At 53.0% G+C, this 25773-nt stretch overlaps 1 protein-coding gene across 2 annotated transcripts in view; it reads right to left on the reverse strand.

The window, feature by feature from the left end:
* Positions 1-7560: 7560 nt before the first annotated feature.
* The window catches only part of PTPA (protein phosphatase 2 phosphatase activator), a 28840-nt gene continuing 10627 nt past the window's right edge, over positions 7561-25773 (reverse strand). Inside the window, exons 6-10 of one of the 2 annotated variants that reach the window (XM_037401221.1) lie at positions 24585-24684; positions 23262-23386; positions 22684-22784; positions 17974-18081; positions 7561-12344 (exon numbers count right to left, since the gene is read on the reverse strand). In XM_037401221.1, coding sequence (XP_037257118.1) covers positions 12270-12344; positions 17974-18081; positions 22684-22784; positions 23262-23386; positions 24585-24684 — 509 coding nt within the window. In that variant the 3' untranslated portion in view covers positions 7561-12269. The other variant, XM_037401222.1, reaches the window with a different exon arrangement.

Raw genomic sequence — 25773 nt, forward strand, 5'->3', positions numbered from 1 at the left:
GCCCCGTCCTGCTCAGGAAGCAGGACCCGAATGCTGGACTGAGCCCCGCTGCCCTCTCCTGCTGCTGCTCCTCCAAACAGCCCCAGAAAATAAAATTTAAAATATAAACCCTGTAAAACCACTGGGCAGGTGCAGCAGCCCTGGCGGGAGCAGCGCCAAACACTCTGTAGAGCCAGGAGCTGGATGCTTGGAGCAGGGGAGATGCGCCCATGGAGGCAGAGAGAAGCCCCCTCCTCAGGGCCGGGACCCCAGGGCAGCTGAGGCCTGACCCGGCCCCATCCTGCTCCCCTGCCCTGGGAGTCGCAGCCCCCAGCACGGAGCAGCTGGAGAGGGGCCCCGGCAGCAGGATTAGCAGGAGCGGCAGCTCCCGCATTCATAGCTCTGGCTCTTGCGCACAAGATTTAGGGGAAGTTTTGAAAACGAGCTACTTCTGTGGGTGTCGCAGCTAGGTGTGTGTGTGTGTGTGTGTCAGCACAGCTAGGTGCCGAATCCCAAAGGCCAAAGTACCCCCACCCCGCAGCCCCCACCTCAGGCAGCCCAGCCAGAGAGGGGCAGAGCTTGCCTTAGCCCAACAGCCACATGCACACACCCATCAGCCTTCTGAACCGCTCCCCATCTCCTAGACCTTGGCATTTCCAGCAGTAAAGAGGCCATCTCCAGGTGGACCCCCAGCTCCTGCAGGACCCGACCACCCCAGGTGCGCCCATCCCTCTGAACCCCCCCTCTCCGGGGGGGGCCCAGCCCTCAGCCCCACTCACAGTGCAAGTTTCTGGGGCTTCAGCCAAAATTTCAAAGGCTGGGACTGGCAAAGACACCTCTGCATCACCGTAACCACACGGGGTGGGGGAGATGGGGTGCATACACCACTGGGATGCTCATAAAAATCTCCAGCGCTGAGGAACAAGGGGAGCCTGCAGCTCCTTGGGGCTGCTAAGGCTCCAACGCTCTCAGCAGCACAGTTATTTATTTTGAACCCTGGTACATGACATTTCTCTTCTTACGAAGGCAGCAGCAGCAGAAAGCCCATCACACAGTCTCCCTCCTGAAAGCAGAGCCTGGAAACCAGAGTCTTATCTGCATATTCATAAGTACCTGATAAATTAATCATGATGGCAGAAGCATTCAGGCTAGAAGGGAGGTGACAGGAGAAGGTTGCACCCCTCAGCACAAGCCCATCCTCACTCTCGCACATGCTCCTCATCTTCCAGGCACAAAATGTTTTGATCCCTTTGCAACTCGGCTGAACCCCCTGGGTGCTCACAGGGGGCTGTGCTCCCCATGCACCCCGCTAGGCACCCACTGCCTTGGCCCCCACCCTGCTGGTCCCTCTCTCTGGTGAGAGGTGCTGAACAGACGGGCTGGAGCAGGGCGGAGGACCCCAAGTCTGGGGGAGCTCAGCTGTCTCCACCAGGCCCCCCAGCTCAGCTGGGAGATCTGCTCTCATGTCAGCGCCTGGCCGCATCCCAGACCTGACCCCCAGCATGGTCCAACATGCCTCAGCGCAGCTGACCTCAGAGCCAGGGTTGCTGGTGCTGAAGAGCTTGACCCTAAACATCCTTGTGCGTCCTCTCTCCATCAGCGCCCCTCGGCTGAGGCTGAGTGGGCATCATCAGGATTTGTGCCCAGCAGCCCCGAGCACAGCAAGGCATGGGGGGTGCTGTGGGGAGGGCAGGTGGAGTCTGGCTGGCGTCGAGCTGCAGTAGGTGGGGGAGAGCGAAGGGGGGCCGGGGAGGGTCCCACACCGTGGCACGGCAGAGGGAACCGCCTCTGTGCGCACACTGCTTGCTCTGCCAGCGGCGAGACAGCTGTGGCCTTCCCTTCACCAAGCGGAATGCTCTCCGCAGGCAGGTGCAGCTCCTGGGGGGTCCTCAGCGTCACCCCACGGAGCCTCCTTGCTTTTGGGGGAATCACCCTGCCCCAGGAAGGAGACACCGTCTCCTCAGCCCGAAGCTGGTGGGCGTCTGAGCCCACCCCGCGCCCCCAGGGGCTGCCCTCAGCAGAGCAGCCCGAGGGGCAGCCCGGGGGGGGACAGCACGGCTCTTGCCCTTATTTCCCTGGCCGGGAGGCAACCGCAGCGCTGGCTGCGGGGCTGGGCTCGCTGGCAGCAGAGGGTCAGCGCAGTCCCTGGCACCGGCAGCACCCCACAGGCGACCTGACATTAGGAAGTCGTGTATCAAACCCAGCGCCAAAGCCAAGAGCCCAGCCAGGTCCTCGCACCACTGGAGTGGCTCAGCCTGGGAGAGGACATCGCTGCACACCCAGCAGGTCCCTCTGGCCCAGGAGGGACGAGGACGGACACAGCAATGGGGAACCAACCCCTCTCACCTGCTGGGGCTGCCAGGCCGGCTCTGCCTTCAGCACCCAGCCCCCCCGGGAGGGGTTGAGCACCCACCCCGGGATAACCCACCCCTGCACCATGAGCCAGGCGCTGGTTCCCAGGTACTAACCCACACAGGGAGCTGCTCTGCATCCTCCCAAACCACAAGCGCCAAGAATGAGACTGTACCCAGTCCCAGAAGCATGGACAGCCCCAGAAGAGCAACTTAGTGCTCTGCTGATCCTAGCGCAGGATCTGGCTGCCCTTCAGTCTGTCAGCTGTGTGTTAGATCCCTCCTATCAAGTGAGCAGAAGTATATTTTGGGATCTGCACGTGTTAGCAGATGTTTGGAGGAGTCCCCTGCAGAGACAGCAGTAGGAGAGCTAGGGGGGACACAACAATGTGGTCAAAAGGCTGCTCCTGTTAGCGGTGTGTTTAATATGTTGAGTTTGGTCTGGGCCTGGGTAATTAGCATCTGAGCAATAATTATTCACACTTGGCCTTTCTATATCCTGCTTATAGATTTGATGATTAATGTGGCTCCCTGAGTTAAGCTTAACCTAGATTTACCAGGGCGCATTGGGAAAGTTAAGAGAAGGCTGTTGTGTCACACAAGATGCTGTCTCTTATATCCAACAGCAAAAACAATACAATAGAAAAATTAGAGTAAAAAGCACTTTGCACAGAAGCAGCAGATGCTTAGCAGAAAGCAGCCATCTCAGCAACACACCGCCACCATCGTCAATGCACAAGTATCTCGGTTGTATAGCAGGAGAAGCAAAAACCTCCCCCAGCATTCAGAAGATGCTGACACTGGATGCTTTGGGGGTTAGCTGGCACTACAGAGACGTAAGCTGGGCAGATCCCTGCAGCAAAGCAGGGGTGCGCAGACCCCCTCTGCCACCTTTCCACCACATAAACCCAAGGAAGGGTCTCCAGAGAATGACCTGCTTCCCCCACAAGCCAGAAAATGGGGAAGCCCAGCTGCTAACATCTCCACATCCACATCGGTCCTGGACCCCCGCAGGGGGGCCTGGGGCAGGCTGGCAGTGCTGCTGGCCGAGACTCGGAGGCCGAGTGCTTTTCCAGATGCTCCTCAGGGCAAAAGGCATTTCCAGCTGAGCTGCTCTCCAAGGTTTCCATGCCAGGCAGGCAAGAGGGCCACAAGCTTTGACCAGGACCTCGCCCAGTGCCAAACAGCAGGAGGAGGCCGGCACCACGGAGAGGAGCCAGCCGAGCCCAGAGGCAGAGGGCAGGCAGAGCTGCCTCAGGGAAGGTACTTTGACCCCAGGTCCTATAGAGAATGGAGATAAGTAAAGCAGGGGAGAAACCCTGCTCTTATCCTCACTTCTGGCTCCATGATGGGGCCAGCTGAGCAGAAACACCTGCCCCACACCTTCGAGGGACAGGGAGGAGACAGAGCATTAACCCTGCTGCTGCCTGGAGGAGGGGAAAGGGCTTTCCCTGGAGCGATGAAACCCTCATGAGCTGCCCAGGATGCTGCTGTGGACCATCCTGGCTCCTTGCTACCCTTCTCCAGCTGCTTTTATGGGACTCAAGCTGCCCCTACTTGCCTGGCTGGCAGGTGCCCCTCAGGCCAGACCCGTGGCTGAGAGCGAAGCATTTTCCCCCTGCTTCTGTCATGCCAGACTCATGGGGACCCATGCATCAGGGCGCAGCACCTGCACCATGCCCCCTGCTCCCTCCTTTCTGACATGGGAAATGGGGGAAGTGGCTGCAGTGCAAAGCCAGAGGCGCTTCTGAAGTTGGTCCCAACCAAATCTGCTTTTCATTCTCCCCAGGTGAGGTAAAGCAAAGTCACATCTTTTAAGGCTGGGGCTGGACTCCATCAGCCACTTCATGGCCCCGCTCAGGCTCAGCCCCACATGGGCAGGAGCAGCCCCAGGCTTCGGGGCAGCCACGCCTGCCTCGGGTCCCTGAGCACTTCCACATTTTCATTTTCGGGGCTTGTTTTTTTATAAACTACCACCACAGCAGTGCTTTCCCCACCTTTTCCTCGCCAAAATAAGGCTTTTGCATTGAAATGTATGAAGCTGCTTTTTTTTCCCTTTTTCCCCAGGTTTTACAACATGAAAGTGGATGTTGATGTGAACAGAATTTTGAAATTGGAGATGGGGAAGTTCTGCTCTGGAGGTGACTATTTGCTCACAAAATCGCCTCCTTCCAAGCTCCCTGATGAAATTCTGCACAATTATTTTTTTCTCCTCCTTGCCCAGCCAGCTCAGTGCCCCACGCTGTTCCAGCTTTTGTTTCTCCTCTGCTCCCTAGTGAGGATGAACAAAACACCCGCCACAACGTTCCGTGCCCGTGCCCACTTCTCCTTGCAGCAGCTGCCACACAGCCCGGTGCTGCCGCACCCCGCGTGGCACTGCCAGCGTTAGCACACGTGCTCAGCAGCATGTGGGGCTGCACATCCCAAAACAGGAATGTGCTGCTGCTCCTAAACCATTTGCAAACAGGGTGCCGGGGTGCTCGGGTTTCAGGGATGTTCCTATGAACTCACCATTAGCAGCGCGCCAGGGCTCGTTGGATGCACAGCTGGGGAACGGCGTTTCAGAACCCTGCCATTTCATCTGCTTTGATGCTGGAGAGCAAACACCAGCCCAAAATATGTGTGTGAAGTGGCGGGCTTCGCCCTTATCAGCCCCGTGCTGGTGTAAGTCAGGGGAAAGCTTTGCAGACATCTTCCAGCCGGACTCGGGTCAGGATGCAGAATGACACATGCAGGAGCAATGAAGCACCCTGGGCATGGTCCTACAGATGCCACAAAAGCCTGGAGAACTCTCAGGGCCAGAGGACAACCCCCATGTCCAGGCTCCACATTTGCTCTCCTCCATCACCCATCTCCCCTCAGCAAAGGCCATGCTTGTGGGCCCTGCAGCATCACGAACATTCCGGCTCTTCTGCTCCTATATAAACCACAAGACAAGAAAATGGTTAAAAAGCCCCAAAAGCCAGGACACGAACATGCCAGGCTCCACGGCACTGTGCACTGGGCTTGGTCCTCCAGCTTGGTGACAAGGAGAGGTAAGGGGGAGGATGGAGCTTCAGTTTGTCCCCCGCTGGAGCTACCACTGGATTGACTCACCCTAATATTGTCTAAGGAGCTGCTTCAGCTTGGCCCTCCAGTGCCTGCCTGGTTAGGCAAGGCTTATACCTTGGCTCAGGATCTGTTGACTCTGGAAAAAAAACAGGTTTTGGAGCACATCTATTAAAATAAGCAGTGTTGTGGTCACCCAGGTTCTTCCCCTTCTGCCCATGGACCACAGAGACCACATGCTCCAGTCCAGCGTGAGAAACAATGGAGCCAACCTGCAGCCAGGGTGGATCAGCGGTTCCTGGCATGGTGCTTCTAGCAGGGCATGATCTCCACAGCCTTGCTGCCACTTTATTTGTCCCACAGTCCTCCGGCACCAATGGGCAGTGCCTGGAGCATCCCAGAGATGTGAATTTGGGACAGGCAGGATGAGCGGCGCAACGGAAGGCTGGCAGCTCCAGCAAGAGCAGCATGTGGAAATGCTGCGAGATGGAAGAAACCTGGTCCCTCTGACTCCCAGTTTCAAATTTCTCTTTTTGTCTTTTTGTATCTTAGGTTGCAGCAAACAGAATCACACCACCAGGCTGGGCTGAGTGGAAAGGCAAGGAGCTGCTGGAAGTCGTGAGATGCTCCAGCCAGGCAGCACAATGTACGGAGAAGCCAACCCATGCCCCAGCTCCCTGGATTTCATGTTACTGATGTATTTATGTCATCTCGTGCCCAGATTTATTTGGTTTATAAAGGAGGACAGTGCTTTTATTCTTGGTCTCCAGGTTGGAAACTGAGATGGTGTCCTTAGTTAATGTTACAGTGGGGGCCTGCGGTAGGGCAGGCAACTGAACCCCCACCTTCTGAATCCATCCAAACTAGTGGGCAGCTCTCTCATGTATATGCAATTTATGTTTGACTTTCTCCCCAGGGACTCATGTCCCATCTTCCCTCTTTAATTATAAAAATTAGTAGGTCTGAGGTATATTTGAGGGGGTTTCTTTTCCTGTGTTGACAAAGCGCAATACTTGATGACTCTAACCCCAAATTCTCTGTGACAGATACCCTGGCAATTATAAAATACTTCCAAGCTCGCTCCATAAACCCCTTTGCTGTTGCTATTAGTATGCATTAACATTTTATTGGTGTTACAGGATGAAACATCCAGTCTTGCAGCTCCAGTGGGCTTGGGGATTTCCAGCATCCTGCAATATGTATCCGTGCAGAGGAAATTAAAATGTGGATGGATCAGCAAGATACAGTCAAATCCTCTACAGTAATTTGGAGAAGACTAAACTCTAGTGCTAGTGGAGCATATTCCAAGCTATCTAATAGAGAGCTGATGATCTCTGTAACAGCCTTTTTGTAAGTTTTATTCTTGCCTACAAGGGATTTTTTTCAAAGGGGATGTGTAATACCTAAACTAATATTTTTAAAGGTATATGCTCTGAACATGGGAAAGTAAGACCTTTTGCAGAGCAGTTGCTTTCCGTGATAGGCTAGTACCCAATAACAGAATAAGCTCCAGTATCTCATGATCTAGGTGGAATTTCTTTCTAACCACCACACCAACCAATTCTCTATACCTCGCAGACATTATAGGACATATTGACTCCTATAGGAGCCTTGGCATACTTTGCTCTCTTGCCATCAGTACAACGCATACTGCCTTTAGCAGCGTTACCGCTGGAAATCCACAGCGCTGTGTCCACATGCAGGCTGTAGAAGTATGGTGCTGGTGTACCTCATTAACTCTGCGTAAATGAAGTGGTCTACAGCTACACAGCTACTCACCAGGCTGGAGTCCAGCAGCGTAGACCTCGCCATCTCCAAAAAACCCTGTTTCCACACACAAAATTGGGAGGACTTCACATCAAAATAGATAATTTGTGTACCTTGTGTACACCGTATGCAGTGCAGTCTGCTTGGGTTTCTCTCTCCCAGGTGTCTTAGAAACAGAAGAACTGATAAGGAACTGCTCCTCTGCTTTCTCTCCTTCCTCCATTGATAGGCTCAGCAAATCCTTGAACACATCCTTAATCTATTTTTATAAAAGGAAGTGAGTATGTGCGCAGGAGGCCTCGAACACACAGCTTGGTGCCTGCTGGATCAGGGCCCCGCAGCGCCATTCCCGCAAGACCCTGCTCCTGTTTCCCTGGGTTTGCATGCAAAGAGCAGTAAGGAGCCCAAATTCTGATGAGGGATTTTGATGTTATTTATTGTCTGTGTTACAGTTGCAACTGGGAACATGGGGAGTGACTCGTTCCAATTTTAGCGACAACTGTCTTTACGCCCTGCGTAGACCCGGCCGATGTAGACATTCCCAAGCCCAGGCTTTTTATAGCAAGCAGAAGCACCCGCTCCACCCCCTCAAAAGCCTTTTCTAACGCCGAAGCCTGCTCACAGCCTTTTCTCTTCAGAAGGAGCGTATCTCCAAGCTGAAGATGCCCATCATGGTTCTAGGCCTTGCTAATTCTGGTGTGGAGACAAGCCCTTTCTCAATTTGGCTCATCCCAGTTTGAAGCTTGGCGCGACTTTAACAAGATCAGTCCAGGGAAAGACACATCTGTCCCTATGATGCCCAAGGAGTTTGTTTCAATGTCAAGGGGAAGAGTGCTCATCCACTGAAGGGGAAGCAATGTTAAAGGACGAAGATCTCTCCTCTTGGCTATTAGAGCATGAAACAACCTCCAAAAGCCCTGTTAAATTCTACATCTGAGTCAGGAGAGTCCTTGTTGAAGCAGTAACGAGATCCCTGTGAGCTTCTCAACCATAGAGAGTTCCCACTGTCATGTTGGCAGTGGGAGAGTTCAGGTTCCATTAGCATTTATCATTAACCACAACATCCACCTTCTGCCACCCATTTCTGCCTCCTTCCCCCTCTTGGGAAGGGAGCCGATGCAGCTGCAGGGACACAGTGCGGTGTCCAGGGCCCTTGTGCGGCTCAACACCTGTTCCTTGGGCTACGAAGTACGTCTTCATCCTGGAAACCGCCAGCTTGGATTTTGCTGCTCAACAAATGCTGGTCCTGCCGCGGTGACTTCTTTGTTTATTTAATAGCAGCAACCAGCACTATGTAATGGAACTGAGCCGCACACCAGGGACAAGTTAATACAGCAACAATGGCATTAAACACTTCTATTTTTTATTCCTCTGCTACTCTCACCACACAAGGCTGCTTCTCTTAACTCTTACTTCATTTATTACTGCTGCCACGAACAATCATTTATAAAGGAGGGCAGCAAAGAAAGAGATCAGGGAAAGTTGATGGCAATTTTCAGAATGTGCCCTGTGTAAAGGTAACACCAACACGAACCAGTCTACATATTGCAACCCTGAAGGATCCAGTACCAAAAAGGGAATTTTAAAAAACTGGCTTGGTCAGTGGGCTGGGCGGGAAGATGGTGAGAAACCCACAGTACGTCTGCTTCCCCTTTACCGTGCGTCATGTTCACCAAGGGACATGTTCAAGATGAATTCAAGTGCCTTCAAAGAAAACATCTGTGATCCAAGATGACATTTCTGCTCACCATCCATCCCTCCACGCCGCTGCCACTTTTAGCAACATGCACTCACACAGTTGGCCTGCATTGACAGAGGAGATATAACCCAGTGACAAGAAAACTAGCGTTTGCTAAGCACATCTATGTTAGCTCCAACCACTCATGAGAAGGTCCAGGTATAATTTTCTATATAAATCCAACAAAGCTGCTGAGCTAAACTGATGCTGGAAGTCCTGAGTCAGACCCTACAGCAGGACAGAAAAAAAACCTGAAGAAAAAGGTTGCAGTTCTCACCCCGCCTCAGAAACAAGGCTCAAATGTCCTTTGGTTATGAGAGTCTGTGATCTTCAGGAGGTATCTGCTGGCCTGGGAACAGGCTTCACACATCACCTACCTGCCAAATCCAAGCTGGGAGAGAGAGGGGTGGACATAGCAGGAAAGATAAACAAATAAATAAATAAAACCCCCATACTATATAACAGAAAGACGCCTAGGAGGGATACAAAGACAAGACAGGATATACTTGCTTCATGCAGTTAAATAACCAGTCAGTTTTGGTACAAGCAAGAGATCAACCACCGACAACAGCAAGTGCCTCCACAAAGCCTCTTCCCTGTGCCAAAGGCTCCAGCCATCAGCTTCGCTGGCTCTGCTCCCACAGCGGGAGCAAACCCCAGTCCGGGAGAGACCAACAGAGTCACCAGTGCAAAACACGGAGACTTTAATTAAAACCACCAATGCGGGAGCAGACGGGGGAGTGCTGCTTCGGACATGGAGCAGCCCTGGGTGCTGCTGCGTGTGCGGACCCACCAGGAGAGGGGCAGAGCCCCCAGAACCAGTGACAGGCATCGGCGGGAGTCAGAGGGAGGCAAGGAGACGACTGCCACGTGATGGGGCATGACCCAAGTGGGCTGGTAAGACTCAAACAAAAATTAGCTGCTTGAAGTCCAGAGATCCCTAGCAGGCCGGATGTGTAGACTCAGGCAAGCAAGAAACACAGAGCTCTACGTGAGCGAGCCTCCTCCCACCTTCTCAGCAGGTCCAAGCCCAGGGACACCAACCCCAGGCAGCAGCAGCTGCAGGGGAAGGAAGCACCTCCCCACCCTGTTTTGGTGCTGTATTTCACATTCTTCGTGTCCATCCCATGCATGGATTTCAGCATTTCCACCCATCCTTTTGCATTGAAGCCCCATTTCCATAAGATGACCAAGAGAGATGCGTTCCCAACCCTTGGGCAGCTTCGGGAAACCTTAGCCATTGCCAGCTAATGATGCACAGATGCTGCACAACCACTGAAAGCATGGCGACACTCGCCAAAAACCATGGAGCAACACGGGTAGAAACGCCTGGGGTCTCCGCTCCAGGCACTGGCTGCTAAACTGCTCCACTGGAGATGGATTCATCAAGTCCCAGCAAGCACGCACATCTCCAGCACTGCTCCACCAGTGGATCCGTTCGGAAAGCCAAGACAAAACACAAGCCCCATTTAGAAGTAAAACAAGACTTAACCTCAGTCTTCCATTTTCATTTAAAATGCAAGTTTATAGAGTTGTTTCAGATAGGTCAGAAAACCCTTGCCCCCCACCTCCTGCCCAGGGGTGAGCCAGGAGCAGGCAGGACAGTAGCAGTGCTAAAAAGTTCTGCTTTAGCTCCATGGACACCTATGTTTCACTGCCTCTTAATTTAGACTCTTTTTTCGCTCTCCCTCCCATGAGCACCTGTGAGAACCTTTACAAGAGGGAGCACGTAAGTCTGGCAAAAAGAAAACTGTGGGGAAACCCCCCACAAATTCACAAGCGGTCTTTTTTTCCCCCTCCTCAACTGTAAAGCAGTGCAGCAGCAGAAGCTGAGCAGCTTGGCTGGGGCAGTCCCACCACCCCCTCCGTGGCCTGTGGGGGTGCTAGAGAAAGGACCCCTGCTGCCCCCAACCCCCAGCAAACACAAGACCAGAGCCCTGTCCCCCCCACATCTGGCCTGGGAACCTCAAGAAGAAACTTTCCCTCTTCAGCTGCAAAGTTGTAGACCACCTTGGTCAAGACCTGTGGATGCGTCAGCTCATCCCAAGCCCAGCACCAGCTGCTTCTGCCCTGCTAGTGATGCTGCTGGTATGATCCCGACGACATCCCCACTCATTCACCTGCCTTCAAGATGCTGCTGCTGGTGGTGCTGCAAGTATGGTCCCTCTTACCCACACCCAGCACAGCAACACCAGCAGGGAACGGCAAAGGGAAAGAACTTTCTCCAGGCATAACCTGCTGTCCCGGGTATTTATGCTTTTTGTTTCCAGTACAAGTATATAAAAGCATGTAAAGCCGCATGCTTGCCCTCTCATGCTGCCTTTGCTCTAGGGGTGCCTCCCTGAAAGAGCTGGGGAACATGCTGCTTCATGGAGAAATCCCTCTGCTATGGGGCTTCACTACAACTTATGACCAAGCAGTAGCAACCACGGTCACCTTGTGCCACTGAGGCCAGCCCAGCCCCAGGGCAGCAAAGCACAGGGAAGGAAATGGGGAGTGCAGTGGACAGGTTGGACCCAGAGATGAATGTGTGTCAACATGTGAGGTTTTGTGCCCGTTAAGAGGGAGCCTGAACAGGCGCTGCTTGAGCAGTGTCTTTGTATAGCTGTTCCCACAGAGCCAGGTCCCTCCAGGGACCTTGTCTCCAGCTCTAGAGCCAGCTCAGACCCTTGCAGCCGTGGGGGTTCCCAGCTTCACCCAAGAGAAGAGGTGGTGGTGGGAAAGGAAGGCCCAGGGAACCTTGGAGAAGAGATGGAGGAAGGGGGCTTTTCTTACCCAGAAAAAGGGGGAGATGGCACCCTGGGCTTCCAGCGACCCACAGACGTTCCCTGCAATTTCCTTTACCCATTTCAGACATCCCATGCAAGCAGAGGTGGCTGCCTACAGACATGTGCAGACTCACACCTCACCCCTCGCAGTGGTTTCCCAACCAAACAGCAACAGGAAACTTCAATGAAATTCAAAAGGGAAATTGCAGTTACCACTGCCCAACACATACACACATGCCTTCCTCCCCTCCACACCCCCTTCCTCCCTGGGAGGGAAGCAGAGGGCCTCTGCTGCAGGGCAGCCCCTACTCAAACCCCATTCCCATGCCCAGAGCCGTACACAGCAGTCACGCTGCCCGTGGATGCAGCACAGCGGAGAAGCGCAGCCCCTGCTTGGTTGCTGGCGAGACATCCCCATGCTGAGGACGTGCAGGAGGAGCTGCTCCAGGTCCTATCTCCCGTGCAAGGCCAGCGAGTGCTTTGGATCTGTGGTTGCCGATGAGGATAGGCAGGAATGAATGGGCTGTGTGTAATGGGCAAGGTGACGAGGAGGGGGTGAGGGGAGGAGGAAGAGTGCCGCACTATGCCTCTGCTGCCTCGACTCCTCCCGCAGCCTCCTTAGGACGTCACAGGCTGGATGGGGAGCAGGCTGCCGAATTTAAAGTGCTGGATCACAGGAAACTTCTCCAGGCACTGCAGGAGGAGAGACAAAGAAGGGTGAGTTCAGGAGACATTTCCACCTTATGCATGCAGAGCTATGTCCTGCCTCTGGGGTCAGGAGGCAGTGAGCCTGGGGCCACTCTGCTCAGCGGCAGAGGGATCAGTCCCATGTCCCCCCCACATTCCTGTCAGGCTCCTTGGGCCAGTGACACTTCCTAACCCCACACCCTCCCCTTCAGCCAGAGCCTTTTGCTTACTGAAATTCAGGCCTGGAGCACAAGCAGACGAGGCATGGTTATGCCAGCATCTTTCTCTCACCACCTCTCCTCGCTCAAGCTGACCTCTTTGAAGAGCTTCACCCTACAAACACTTTGAGAACTGCAGACACCCGTCGGGAAGAGACTCTCCCGCCCCAGGACAGTGCCCACACTCCGGGTTTGAGGCATCACCCTGCACCCACAGGGCGCTGCCCAGACTGCATTCCAGATTCTCAGGTCTTCAATAGACAAGTGTCACTCATTTTGCCGCCATAGTTTAAGACGTGGTTCTATTCCCCGACAGTCCCTCACCCCTGAAATCCGCGCCCCCCCTTGCAGAGTAATGACAGAGGGAGTGTGGATCACAGATCAGTCATATACACCCACTGCAAGGCAGTTTAGCTCAGGGCTGTGAGCTCACCGCCCGGCCAGGGCAGCAAGGTCAGTGACTGTGGCCAATAACCACGCCAAAGTTTGCCAGCGCTCGCCCGGCAGAGCCACTCAGAGCTCTGTTTTTTTGAGTCACTGCAGATTCATACCGCCCTAAACTCACAGAGGGCACAGAGCAGACTCGCCTCCAGACACACAAACCTCAGAAGTACACGGACGCCGGCACGGACGCCACCGTGTTAGCTGTGCTAAACAGGGGCCACAGGCCACCCTGTGCGCTGCCATGGGGACTCACCTGCCAGCGTGCTCGAGGGCACAGCTGGTGAGATGGTGGCCACCACCTTGCTGCAGGCAGAGGGGCAAGCTCTTCCCTCCCTAGACAGCATGACATGAAGAGAAAAGAAACCCAGGCCTGTGCCTTGGGAGGAGAGTCTACTGTACCCCGATAAGGCATGCATCTGCTGATGGGAATCTTATTCTAGAGGAGATATGAAGCACATACAACCCAAGTACAGCAGTTACCAACTAACAGGACTCCATCTTGTCCCACCTTGGCACAGCCAGCACCTGCTCCAGGCCAGGGTGGATGGGATGCTGCACTAGGCAGGGGCCCAGCTCCCCATATGCTGCAGACCCCTCAGCAGGAAAGAGGGTGTCAAGGCCACACCAGTTCCTGCAGCCCGCAGCCTCCCAGGACAAGAGGCGTGACACATTCCTCCAGGCACTTCTTCCAAGTACAGTTCACTCCTACTAAAGGGGAGGCAAGAGCCATGTCGTAGTTACAGCTCTCCTTCCCATAGGAAGGAGTACGTGCCCGCCGCGGGGCCGAGCCGAACCCGCTGCAGCCGGGGAGACCCCAGCTCTGGGATGGGGAGGAGGCGCTGCGCTGCAGGCAGCTCTTCGCCGCGTGGGCAGAGGCAGGCAGCCTGCCCTCGTGCTGTCGTCATGGGCAAGTGGGAGCATTTGTGCTCAGAAGCCCAGGCCTATGGTAATCCCTTCAGAGCCAGAGGCCAGACAACTGGTTCCAGCAGAACTGAACTGCTTGCAAGCACAGTGGAGCCAAAACAAGTTTGGAGGTGGTGAAAGTACAGCCATGCAGAAAACCGTAAGCCACCATGGCAAGGCACCAAGGAGAAATAAGGGCACATCACCTTCAAAGCTTCCTAATGCTCAGAGCTGCTGCCATCTCCTCGCACAACCACTTAGACAAACCCTCAGAGGAAGCAGCGCTGGATAACAGTGACATGAGGGAAGAACAGAGAGAAATGAATACCAGAGATGTTGACAGCTAGAAATGTCAGCCCAGCTAGCTCCAAGGAGTCCCATGGAAGACCAGATTGGTTTGGGCTCCAGATGAAGAGACTTTACCACCAGCAGGAAGAATGGATAACTATTCCACTTCACACACCACCAGCCCAAGAAGAGACAAGCCAAGAAACTTTTCCTCCTCTATCCAGCAGGACTAGCACAAATGTACCCGATTATTAGAGGTGCCAAGAGATAGGACCCTCCTTGCATCACTTGCAGGTGTAACTGATGTAGCCAACACTAGCTCAATAGAGAGGACAGGCTTATTTTCTTCTTGTCACCATTTTGGTCATGCTGAAGGTCTGCTTGGGACTCAGCTGGGAAGTAGATTCATGCATCAAGTCCAACCTTTAAAGATGGAACTGGGACTAGATTAGTTACAATGCAAAGTATTTCCCAATGGACTGCAGAGTAGGAAAGGTCAGGAGACTCAAAAGCAGGCTCGGGGAAAAACATCAAGGCTGCTGCTTTAACCACACTCTATTCTGTCAACTTCTTCACTCGCCTTTGATGGAGAGAATAAGAAAAGCCCCTGCATTTCCAAGCAAACACATATTCACTCATTATATTCATATTATAGATACATTTGAGATTTCATAAACACACAGAGCTGAAGACACCTTGTCTTCAGTCTACTGCCCCATCCACAGACCCTGCAGCAAGCACCCTGGCGTGCCGCGATCAGCTAGAGCTCCCAGCCACGTGGATGCACCTGAGTCTTCTGTCAGCTGTTTAAAGTCATCTCATAGAGGGGGCAGAGTAGAAATAAAGCACCCAGAGTGCTTTTTAAATTAACCAGGTCTGGGGACTACACCGCTCCTACCAAGTGAGAGCAGGTTGTGAGTGAGCATCTGCTTTCTCCTGGTCTGCCTCTAACAAGTGACCCTTTTGCCCTGCTGCTACCTCCACTCCCACTCAAACCCCCGTCACAGTCAGTGCCACCCGTCACCAAGCACTTCTCAGCCACCCCAGACATGTTAAGAGCTGGAGCCTCCATCTGAGTGTCTGATTTCACCTGATCTAATTGCAACGGGTGATCCAAGGGGCAGGGAGAAGGGAGGGGGGAAAAAAAAAAAAAAAAAAAAAAGATAAAAGGATACCTTGCTCTCACCTTAGCCAGTCAGACTAAAAGCAACACCACAATCCTAAACCTCCTCCCAGTCTCTGAGCTCTGCTACTGAAGCTGCCTGCCTTCAGCTGGACAAAGACCCATGTCAGGACTGTTGGCTCACTTATCTTTTGCTAACGTTGGCAGTGGCTAATTGGAGAAAGACTGCAATGGTGAAGGCTACACAGCTGGGTACATCAAGCAGAAACTTGCTCCAGGAGCCAGCAGCAAACAGACAAGATCTTCAGCAGTGACTTGTGGGTGCCTAGCCTGAAAGACCCAGAAGGATTCAGTCTTCAAAGGGTGAAGCCTCAGCGATCCTCAACATTGTATAATTCCCTGAAAATTAGTCAAAGAGATTGTCTAGTTGCAAATGTTGGTAAAGCTGCATAGCTACACCGTAACTGAAAGCTAAGCCCAGCTACAGTGCCATGTCCATGCTCCTCTCATCTCCCAAGCCAGGCAGGAACCAGCAGAGCCAGCAGTGGGGTGGGAGACCCCCCAGAGCAGATAAAAAGAATTTGTAAGGACGTCTCGGCAGTTCTCCCTCTCCTCTGCCCACCCAGGTGAACATAGGTACCATGAGTATCAGGACAGTGTTGCACGAGGATCATGTGCTTAGAAACAGTCCTTTAAGATCTACAAATGTTCTCAGAGGAAAAAAAATCCTAAATTTAAAGCGCTTTGGTTGGTTCATTGTTTTCTACACATTAGTCTAAATTTGCGTCATCACCTCTCCTGGCAGTTTTTGCATACTCCCCTTGACACAGCTACATCTCTAGATCCTTCTAGAAATCCACCAGCACTAGATCCAGCATTTCCATACAAAATGTCATCTGCTATTCAAAACAGAGCCAAGGCCTCCAGAAAAGACTGTCTTGTGGGTGCACCTGGAAGAGCCAAAGAATCTCCCTGTCGCTAGAGGACCCCTGAGCTGTGCTGTCCCAGCAGGCCAGGTAGATCTGCCAGCACATGGTAGCCCCAAGACATCAGGGGACATGCACATTGCACTGTGGGCATGTCACAGAATCCATCATAGAATCGTTTGGGTTAGAAAAGACCTTTAAGATCATCAGGTCCAACCATCAAGATACTCCAGCCATGTATGTGGTGCATGAGGTGGGAGCAACCACATGGCACTGGGCACATGGGGCAGCAAGCAGGAGCATCCAAACAGCATGAGACACATGGGATGCCAGGGAAGTATCCAGACAGCGTGTGAAGAAATGGGTCCAGAGGAAAGGAAGGCCCGAGGCAGGGCTGTTGAGGCAGCAGCAGACCATGCTCAGGCTCTAGGTTTTCAGGGACCCATGTTTCACTTTAGCAGCACTCCCAAGGTTGGGGTCTTCTCCTTCAGATTCCCCAGCTCTCCACCAGAGTCTCTAGCTCAGGGCTTCCCAGCCGGCAGCATCTCCAGCCCCTGCGATGGAGCTGTGAGCAGGGGCAGTCCCGGAGGGGCAGCCCAGGGCATCCCTCTGAGGAGCAGCCAGCGGAGGGGGTCGACCCCCAGCCCCGCTTCTCCTCTTTGGAGGCTGGGAGGAAAGCTGAGCTGGGGCGGAAGGAGCCAGCAGGCCTGGGAGTGACACCTCGCAGATTAGAGAGGTATGTGGCTTGGAACCTAAACACAGGATGTGCAGCGCAGAGGAAGGGCTGGGGGAGGGAGCGCCGAGCTCGGCACAGTTAACCCCTTTGTGCGCTGGGCCCAAGCAGAGCTGCCCACACAGCCTCTGCCCCACAGCCCAGCCACGGGAGCAGGCTGACTTCAGCAGAGACCACAGGGTACTGGATTAACTCCTTCAAGCACCACCAGTCTCCTCGGGTGCAGCAGGGGGTTGTGCCACCCCTGCTCCTCCAGTGTCTTCAGCACAGCCAGTGCCTCCCTGCAGAGCCAGCACGGTCCCATCCGTCCCAGCAAGAGATGCTGCCTGTTGGCTGTTCCCTCCAGAGGCCCAGATGCGGCAGTTCCTGTCGTGCTTCCTCAAGCTCAGGCTTAGCTTGAGCAGGAAGGCGAGATAAGGGAGAGCCAAAACTGCCCGGTTCTCCAGGTCAGGGCTGGCCAGGAAAGCCCACTGGGGCTGTGCCAGCAGAGCCCCGGCAGGCGCAGGGCTGCCAGGCTGGGGAGGTAGCTGTGGCCTCACCGGTCCGGCACACCGCACAGATGGGACTTGTAGTGCGGGGAGGTTGGTAGGAAGCGTTCAGCTGCTCTGGGGCTCCTGAAACCGGGGATGATAATTTAAATTAAGTCTCCTCCAGCTGGCAAAATAGCAGTGCAGGGAGCAGAAGGATAAGCGGGTCAAGACATCAGTCCTAATTTGGGGACCTGAAACTTGCACTATGGGAAGACAAGAAACGGCAAAAGTCACGTCTGCAAGGAATGGCCATTTCAGGATTGGTTTTGGGGCAAACACTGGGCAGGCAGGAGCCTCCTCCCAGCCAGCAGCACCTGAACTGCCGGGGGCTCCCAAGCCACATTCAGCCCAGGGTAGCAACCGGCTGCGGCAGGGCCCCTGCGCCAAGGGGCGGCAGAAGAGCTGACCCACAGTGAAGTGGAAGGGAGGAGGCGTGCGGCCAGCAGCCTCCCCCTGCCCACAACACTCACCTCTGCCTTGTACATGCGGATGAGGCCCTGGTTGACCTTGGACCAGGAGGGCACGGCGCTGATGTTCCAGAGCTGGTTGGAGTGCTCAGCAAAGGGGCCTGTCTTCATCTGTAAGAGACCCAAGAGCAGGGCTGAGGGAGCTGGGCCAGCCAGGAAGCTCATGCACCAGCAGTGACTCACACTCACGCTCTCCCCAAGCAAACATTCCCACCAAGCCCTGTGACCCACGCACCAGCCACTTCACTGCGCCTTCCCTCCCTCCCTCCACGCTCCCTCCTGCTGCGGCCACATCACATGAAGCCGTGGCAATCCAGTTCACCCCCTTCCCCGATAAAATGAAGCCTTTTCCTGCCACACTTTCCTAATCAGACCTCCCTCTGCACACCGCCCTTTTAATGACTGCATTAAAAAGGCCCCACGTAAGTCCTGTTCTCCCCCCCAGTAGAGCTTGGCTCAACACTGTTCCTATTCTACCCAGAAACCTCCCAGTGCAGCACTGCCGGGCTTTCCAAGAAAATGACTCATTCCCCATTCAGATCAACAACAAGCAGCAGCAACAACCGCCACTGCCTTCCCTGAATACAGAGGGCAGTGCAGGCTGGCAGCAGCTCGGGTGTCTGCAGCCCGCTGGACACCTGCCTCCAGCAGAGGAGGGCTCTGGGGGAAGGCAGGAGCAGAGGGGGCACAGGCCAGTCCCACTCTCCAAACTGGCTCCAGAGCTGCAAGTCACTAGCTTGCAGCAGATGCTTTAAATTTGTTGGGGTTTTTTTGTTTGTTTGGTTGAGGTTTTAATTTTTTTTTTTTAATACTCCAGTGTTTCTCCTCCCAGGATGAGGGGGTTTGGAGGAGGGAGACCGGGGCGGGGGGGAAGCTGCAGTCAGGGACAGTTGCATGTAGATTCCCTGGGTAGTTGCCTCTCCTTCTCCTCCATGAATAAAACCAGACCCTCAGGGAGAAAAAGAAATACAATGCAGCCACTCTGACTGAGCGAAGTTCCCATGACATCAGAAACCACAAGGCCGAAGCTCACACTAAAAAGGAGCGTGGGGAGAGAGGAATCTCTTGGACTCTCATTCTTGACTCAGGGCTCAAACAACTAACCCCTTCCCTCCATGCACGCACAGGCCTGGAGCGAGGGTGGGAAAAGAACCTCCAAAACCACCTCTCTGCTCATTGTAAAAGCAAGCAAGGCTGATAAATCTGCTTTGGGAAATCGATGCTGCCCTTCTGCAAGGCCTGCGTGGCACCAGCCTGCAGCAGAGAAAGAAAGAGAAGGGAAGGGGGGGTGCTGGGGAACCTGAAAAACCCCACTGCTTGGAGGACACCGTTGTTTCAAGCCTGCCAACCTCAGGGCTGGAGCACCGGGGGAAGTAGGTCTGTAGCTCTGCCCGCTGCCGGGAGAGCACACGCACATCCCCACTTCCCCTCGGCGCATCTCACAAGCTGGGGGATGACGGATGAGCTGCTCTGCCGTTCCCGCTCCCCTCCACCATGCACGCTTTCCTTGTGGATACAAGATGAAACGCACAGATACACAAAGCACAATGCTACTCAACAGAGTCGGTGCGTTATTAAGCGCAAGGATTTGGCACCAACGAGCACCCAAGTTAAAGGCTCCCAGGGTGCTCAGCACCAGGTGGTTTGCCCAACGCACCGCCCCTCCCCATACGGGAGGTTTGGCTGTGTGCGTTTTGACACCAAACCTTCCTCCAGCATCACCACCCTTTGCAGGGGCACAGCTTGCACCAGCTGCCAGCACCGCACTGTGCATCGCCCACTGCCCAAGCTGAGGCGAGCGCGCCAGCGAGCGCGGGGAGGCGAGCATGGCTGGCTGTCCCCACACTCGTGCCTGGGGCTGTGCGAGCGCCCTGCGCGGCCGCCACCGCGGCCCTCCTCACCCACAGCGCCCGGCAAGGGACAGCTTGGCCACAGTTTCAAACTGGGGAGGGAAAAACAAGGGGGATGAAGGGGGAACAACAAAAAAAACCCACCTCCTTCCAGCCACAAACGGCAAAGAAGGAGAGCTGGGGGGGAAAGCAAGAGGCGGTGAGCGTGCTGCAGTCCCGCAGTGACCCCAGGGGAATGGAGTGAGTCAGAGCAGCCATATTGAGCAGGAAATTACTCACAGACCCGGCGTTCCTGCCTCTCTGTTCCCAAGAGAATCGGCCTTTTGTAAATGGTTCCTCTGTCAGTGCCGGGGGGGAGGGGGACGGCTGAGGCCGTGCTTTCCTGTCAGCTCCTTCCCTTCCAGCAGAAACCGGAGCCCTCCCTTCCCCAACATCCAAATTTAGAAGGCAGATTGAAGCTGAAATTCCTGCTGCCTGCCCTGGGCCCTTGGACAAGCATCTGGGTGATTGCACTGATGCACTGCAACAGCTGGGGCGTATCTGGCACCCCTCTTCTGCACAAACACAGGCAGCCATTGCTGCCATCTGCAGCCCCCAACGTGGCAGGCATCAAAGATGCCCCCAGAGCCCCCTATCCTCACACCTACAGGCACCACACGCACCCCACAGCACACTCCAGTGGGCGCGGTGAGAGCAGGGAGGGTGGCCCGAGCCCCAGCTGGCTCTGTAAACCTCACCCTATTCAAGAACCATGCGCTGGGGTCCAAAACCACCCCGCAGAGTTCCCAACAGCAGGCCAGCTCACACGAGGCTGGCTGCCACGCCTGTGCACCGCACAGGGTGGTGCTGCCGTACAGAGGATGCCTCGGTGGGCTCAGCCTGGACATCATCTCGCTGCTACTTTGAGACTGAGCTTTAAATATACTCGTGGCAAACACTACAACAGTGTACGTTCATATCCCTGAAACGTCACCCAGGGGCTAAGAAAAATGTCTGCTCAAGAGAATATTCTCTCAGTTGAAAGAGACCAACCTCCCTTGGTTGTAGCTTGCTGAAACAAAACCTGCTCTCATGTCAGTAAGACGTACCAGACCCACTATGGGAACTGTTGTGGTATTTGCTATGTGTTTAACACCTTGAAAGGAGAGCTGTTTCCAGCTGAAAAGCTCAGAAAAAAACAACATCGTTCATTTACTAAAGTCTTTAATCCCTTCTATCTTCCCCTGCTATTTTGTTTTCTTGTTGATTTTGGAGAGAAAGCATTTGGAAGGCACTGGAGGCTGTCCCAGCCCCCCCTAGTGGCAGTTACTGCCTTCCCAGGCATTTGGGAGAGAAAAAACAAATTTTAAAAGCAAAATCTTTACAAAAAGAAAACAGTGCTTGCACGAAGATGAATTGAAAATACCATGCAGTTGATAATCCAGGTTGTTGCCATCCCCCCTTAGCGGCTCACAAAAGGACTCCTTGCCAGCAGGTGGCACTGAGGAACTCAGCAGAAACAGGGAATTCCATAATTCTCAAAAAATGTGCACAAAAAGAAGCGAACTCATTTATTTTAAAAGCCTACTAAAAAACTAACTTTCTGCAGGCAAAAGCAGAGTGACCTGAAGAAGCAGTATGGCGCTGTGTATTTTAAACCTTACACATCATTTGTGCTCTGCAGAATTTTCTACATGCATGCCAAGAGATGTATATTTTTATGTTTTTAACAGGTTAGCGCACTGTCTGGATATTACAGAGGCCCAAATTAAAATAAATCTTAGAGCATCTTGGTTCCTGCTTCCCTGTCCTCACCTTGATCTTTCCTACCAGCACCTCTTAACTACCCGTGGCATGATTCATCTCCGCACTATGGGTTAAACTCTGTGAGGTGCTAACTACCAACAAACTATATGAGATTCAGCAGGACTTGACACAGCACCTCCTGGGGTTTGGGCCAAAGGCTTCTAAGAAAATTTCCTAAATGAAAGGCTAAGTTCATACTCTGTAACCTCTCTCCTCATCTAATCACTAAATTAGAGAGGCGGGGCGGGGGGAGAGCGAACAGAACAAAGGGGAAGAACTGCACTCTGTCCTTCAAAATTAATCCCATCAACTCGTCAGACACAAGAAATCCCTCACCACAGCAGAGCGTGTACTTCTTGCTCTCCCTGCTCAGACCATGCAGCAAGGAGGACAGTAGAAACATGGCTAGACCATCCACTGCAGCTGCGGGCAGAAAGCTGTGAGCTCCCTCACTGAGAAACGCTGCCCATGGTCAGCAACAAGCCAAGCCCCTGACCCCGGGGTCCTACAGTGCTTGAGCAGAAACATGGTCCTGAAGGCATTGCCAGCCAGGTGAATCTCGGCACCATCTCTGCTCCAGATTGTTTGCAAATAACGTGCATTTAATGGGCAACTCTTTCAGTAGAATCTGGAGAAGACCAAGCCTCACGGAGGTTTGGGAGCCTCTCCTATGCAAGGGGAGGCCCAGGGCCTGCCAGGCAGCACTTGACGGCTGGAGGGAAGGGAGGTTATCTTGGCAAGCCCAGTCATTTTGTAGCTTCTACTTCATCTTCCTAGCATACTTGCAGGCACCAGTTTTCTCCATGCAGGTTCCCACTGACTGATCCAAGGTTATTTGTTTGTTCTTGTTACAGCTTCCTTCAACTACAATCCAGAGCCCATCTAACTTAATTACACTTTCCTCTCAACATCCCTCTCAACTCATTCAAGGAGAGCACCTCAGACACGCAACAATAGTTCAGCTGCACAGTTGCTTGAGAGCAAACAAGCAAGCAAAGGAGGAAGAGAAAACCACAGCCAGAGCAAAGTGTCTAACGTCAAGAGAACTTCCCTGTGGAACAAACCTTCCAGTCCTCACCTCTGTAATGAAGAGGATGCACTCCAGAAACATGAAGTCCTTATGGTTTTCGTTTACCACCTTCTCATCAACAAAGTGTCGAGGCTCCAGATGTGGATGGTCTAAGAAGAGTAAGAGACAATAGGAAGTAACCTGTATGGCACCCCCTTTCTGAGACCAAGTTCAATCAGGTTTTGTCCTGTCCCTCTTCCAGAAGAAACATAATTCTCCCAGAGTTCTTTAGAATCATAGAGCTGCTCCCCTTCCATCACATCTCCCACTCCAGTGCCTCAGCAGTGAGAGCAACTGGTAAACTCCCCAGGGCAGAAAATGTGTTTTTTAGCACCAAAACCAAGACTCTCCTTTTAAAAAGCTTGTAGTCTTTGCAATAAAGACAGATGTACTGTACAAGGCAGCCTTCCATCTCCCAATCTAAGCAACTAGCTTTATTTGAAAAGCCCCAAGCAAACTCTTCTGCTGTATTATACATAAATTTGACATATTTGAATTTGAAAGTCAATCCCAAGCCCCATCATCTTTGCAACCATGAAAGACGGGACAGGGGGCAGGCTGGGACAGGAGAAGGTTTTTATTAGTACCTATCAGCTGGGAACTGCCCCATATGAAAGGTAGAAATTGGAAGTCATCCAAGCCCCACACGCCCTGGCTGCCAGCAGGTTCCATCCTGTAGGTCTTCTGAAGTTTTCGCATCACTTCTAGGTACCTGAGACCAAAGAGGGAAGGAAGGGTTAAGACAAAGCCTTCTTCTGTCTTTGTTGACTCACTTGAGGACAAGAACAATCAGTCTGGATGACACAACTTTATCACTTGTGAGCAGGACCACTACATATAGCACAGTACATGAATACGTATTCAGCTCCTTTGCCACAGAAGCAGCCCGATTGGTACATACAACAGCAAACACCAGCACCTTTTAAAATTGGTTGGTTTGTTTCTGTTTGTTTGTTGTTTTGGGGGGCTTTTTTACACCAAGAAATTCACGAGGAAATCAAGCGGCAGGGATTTATTTTATCTGCAGTGTCTTGTGTTGGTGCAGATCTTTCCTCGCTCCCACTGCTATTTGAGAACATTGACACTTCACTCTCCTTCAACCATTTCCAAAAGAGCTCAGAAAGCTTTCCACCTTATGGTAACTGCCACTTTCACTTTTCAGGTGGAAAATTAAAGCTGGAAGTGCTATTGAAGGAAATTGTTTCCATGCCACCAAACAGTGATACAGCTGGGATTAGATCTCTGGACTCCAATACCCATTCCACCAGTTTTGTTGCTACCAACTCCACCTTCTGCGCTGGAAACACATCTAGAGGAGCAGCGGAGGAGTGCCAGTTTCATATTTATTTTTTTTTTAAATGCCTGAAGAGATGTTAGATCCTCTGATCAGATATTCCTGTCTATCACAAAACACAGAGCTTCACCCACATACCTCTGCAGAGCTCGACAACTTGTGCTCAGCTGAAGTAACTTCCCAGAAAGACACTCAGCCTCTAACAGACAAGGTGCTATCACCTCTTCTGGAGACAGTTATAACGGGTCACTGCACGGTCCATTAAAAAGTACATCTGCCTCCTAATTTTGTCTAGGTTTGTCTTCAGTTTTCCCATTCTGCCCTTTTTCCCTAGGCCAGCAATCCCTTCAGCACTCATGTTCTCTAATTATGTACAGGTCTTTGTAGAAGGCCCTTGATTTGCCCAGCTCACACCCCAGGAGGAGGCTTTTCGTACAATTTCTTTCTCCCAAATGGGTGCAGATGAGTAGAAGAAAGGGGACACAATCAGTCCAGATTACAGGATTCTGGTGTAGAGAACAGGCAGTAACCTCTCAAATGGCTGGAAGGGGATGCTGTCAGGGACCTGCCCCCAAACTGCCCAGTGCTTCCAGCCCTTCTCTTTCCGTTACCTCACCTGTTAAATACTTTAAAGACGATGGCCATCTGGTCATCCACTCTGAGCACACCAATTTTGCAGAGGCAGCAGAGAAAGGCTGCAAACGCAGCTTCATGCCCTAAAGTTAAAAGACATAAACAGTCACGACACTGGTGTCTCTGGTCCCCAGGACAACCCTTCCGTGGGCACCACAATGGCTCTTAAGAAATCATAGCAGTCACACACCCGTCTCAAGAGACCCAACCATATTGTCCCTATCAATACCATGAGCTGGCAGTATTTTATCCCCATGCAGCACCTACCCAAAGCATACCTTCTAGACATTCATAAGGTGATTATTAGCTTTGAGAAAGTAAGAAGGTTCTTGAGGAAAAACAGTCCCAACATTGGGCATGCTGGGAGCAAGGCAGGGCCTTTCCCCAGAGCTTGGCACAGAAGGGGAAGTGGAGCATTGCAGGGTCATCTGCTCAGGGGAAGCGAGAGAACCTCACATCTAAAACTGAACAGATTTCCTCCCGCCTCACAAATATCTCCATGTTGGAAGGATGTAGATCCCGTGCTGCTGCTGGGAACAGTCCATCCTAGAAGGTATTGGGATCTCAGGTTGAGCCTCTGCACCTTGGTCCTCCAGCTAACCGCAAGGAACAGAAACAATCAGCAAACCCAGAAATGTCTTTTAGCGGAAAGGACCACAGAACAAGGGAGAGTACAAGATCAGCAGCTCCACTCTGAGGTGCAGCTCCCACTGTGGGAGTGTGGGAACAAAATGCATCTCTAGTCTAGCCACTGTGAGCTAGGACATGGGCCTCTCTCGGGCTTGGGACACACAGCGGGGCAGGAAGGGTGAATTTCCTTCCCTGAGCTGACCACCCCCAGCCGGCAGGTCCCTTTGCAAAGACAACACCTCCCCCTGGTGCCGGTGAGCCGCAGCAAACCGGACAAGCACTGCGCTCCTTTCACCCACGTCCTCCTCTTCCTCCCCCTGCCCAGGTCAGAGCTGTGCTTCCTCGCACCCCCAGCGTCCCGCTCTCCTGCCTTTTGGCGAGGACACACCTGTCCTCCACACAGAGCAGCAGAGCACGTAGGCAGTGCCGGCATCAGGTTTAACTGAAGCCAGCACAGTTACTTCAACCTGCAATTCAGTCTCTCCTTAGGTGGAAAATGCTTCTACCTTCGGATTTCAGTCTCTGTAAGCAGGGATGTCACT

The sequence above is a fragment of the Falco rusticolus genome, chromosome 9 (assembly GCF_015220075.1).
Source record: "Falco rusticolus isolate bFalRus1 chromosome 9, bFalRus1.pri, whole genome shotgun sequence".
NCBI lineage: Eukaryota > Metazoa > Chordata > Aves > Falconiformes > Falconidae > Falco > Falco rusticolus.